Raw genomic sequence first — 1,418 nt, forward strand, 5'->3', positions numbered from 1 at the left:
TTAATATTCTTTGCAAAGATCATTATTCAAATGTATCAATTCTCCTTTGGCCTTTCTTATTCATTCTCCAGCTTTCATATGCACATGAGGTGATTGAAAATACCACAGTTTGTTTGGGTCAGGTTCACCTTAATCTTCCAAGTGACATCTTTGCTCTTAGATACTTTTGTAACAGATTTGTACAATCTGTTGAGGTCTTTTGTAACAGATTTGCTCAATGCACTACATAATTCAATTTTTCAATTGCCACTTAATGAGCGTTGATTGTGGATCCAAGTAAAATTAAATCCTTGACAAGTTCAATCTTTTCTCTATTTATCATGAGGTTGGTTATTGGTCCAGTTTTGAGGATTCATGTTTATCTTGAGGTATAATATATACTGATGGTCGTAGTCTTTGATCTTCATCAGTAAGTGCTTCAAATCTTCTTTGATTTCAGTAAGTAAGTTTCTGTTATCTCCAGTTGTGATGCTGCATTCTTCTGCTTATAGTCTAATTTCTTGGATTATTGGCTGAAACCACAGATTGAGTAAATATGGCTAAATTTGCATATGTATAAAATCCTGACACACACCTTTCCTGATTTTAAATTATAAGTATCCCCTTGTTCTGTCTTAGTGATTGCTTCTTAAACTATGTACAGTTTGCTAATGAGTATAGGTAAGTGTCCTGGAATTCCCAGTCTTTACTATGTCACTTATTATTTGTTATGATCCATACTGGGAAAATCCTTTGCATAGTCAATAAAACATCTTTCTGATATTCTGTGCTTTCAGCCAAGATCCAGCTGGTAATGGCAATGATATCCCTCTTTCCATACCTTCTGAATCTGGTTTGAATTTCCAGTAGTCCCCTCTCTAAGAATCACTGCAATCATTTTTTAAATTATTTCAGCAAAATTTTATTTGCATGTGGAATTAATGATATTGTTTGTTTTTTTTCATTCTTTTGCATTTCCTTTCTTTACAATGTATGGATCTCTTCCAGTGGCTTGGCCAAGTACCTCACTACCAAATTTCTTGGCATAAATGAGTAAGCACTTCTAGTGTTGCATCTGTTTATTGAAATTTCTCTATTAGTATTCTGTCAATTCCTGAAGCCTTGTTTTTTGTTAATACCTCCAGTGCAGTTTGGACTTCTTCCTTCAACACAGTCGGTTCTTGTTCATATACTACCTCTTGAAATGCTGGAACATTGAACAATTCTTTTTGGTAGAGTGACTGTATTTCTTCCAGCTTCTTTTAATGCTTCTTGTATTGTACAGCATTTTGTCCATAGAATCCTACAATATTGCAAGTCAAGGCTTCTATTTTTTCTTCAGTTCTTTCTGCTTGAGAAATGCTAAGCATGTTCTTCCCTTTTGTTTTTCTAACTCCAGTTCTTTGCACATTTCATTATAATACTTTACTTTGTCTTCT

General features: G+C 33.9%; 1 protein-coding gene across 1 annotated transcript in view; it reads left to right on the forward strand.

Annotated features, from left to right (window-relative positions):
• Nucleotides 1–1,354: 1,354 nt before the first annotated feature.
• LOC103213307 (olfactory receptor 6C75) overlaps nucleotides 1,355–1,418 on the forward strand; it is a gene marked incomplete at its 5' end in the record, with an annotated part of 799 nt that continues 735 nt past the window's right edge. Inside the window, one exon of the mRNA XM_007959132.2 lies at nucleotides 1,355–1,370. Coding sequence (XP_007957323.2) covers nucleotides 1,355–1,370 — 16 coding nt within the window. The remainder of the gene's footprint in view (nucleotides 1,371–1,418) is intronic.

This window comes from Orycteropus afer, unplaced genomic scaffold, assembly GCF_000298275.1.
Source record: "Orycteropus afer afer isolate SDZICR_OR568_19922 unplaced genomic scaffold, OryAfe1.0 scaffold01536, whole genome shotgun sequence".
Lineage (NCBI taxonomy): Eukaryota > Metazoa > Chordata > Mammalia > Tubulidentata > Orycteropodidae > Orycteropus > Orycteropus afer.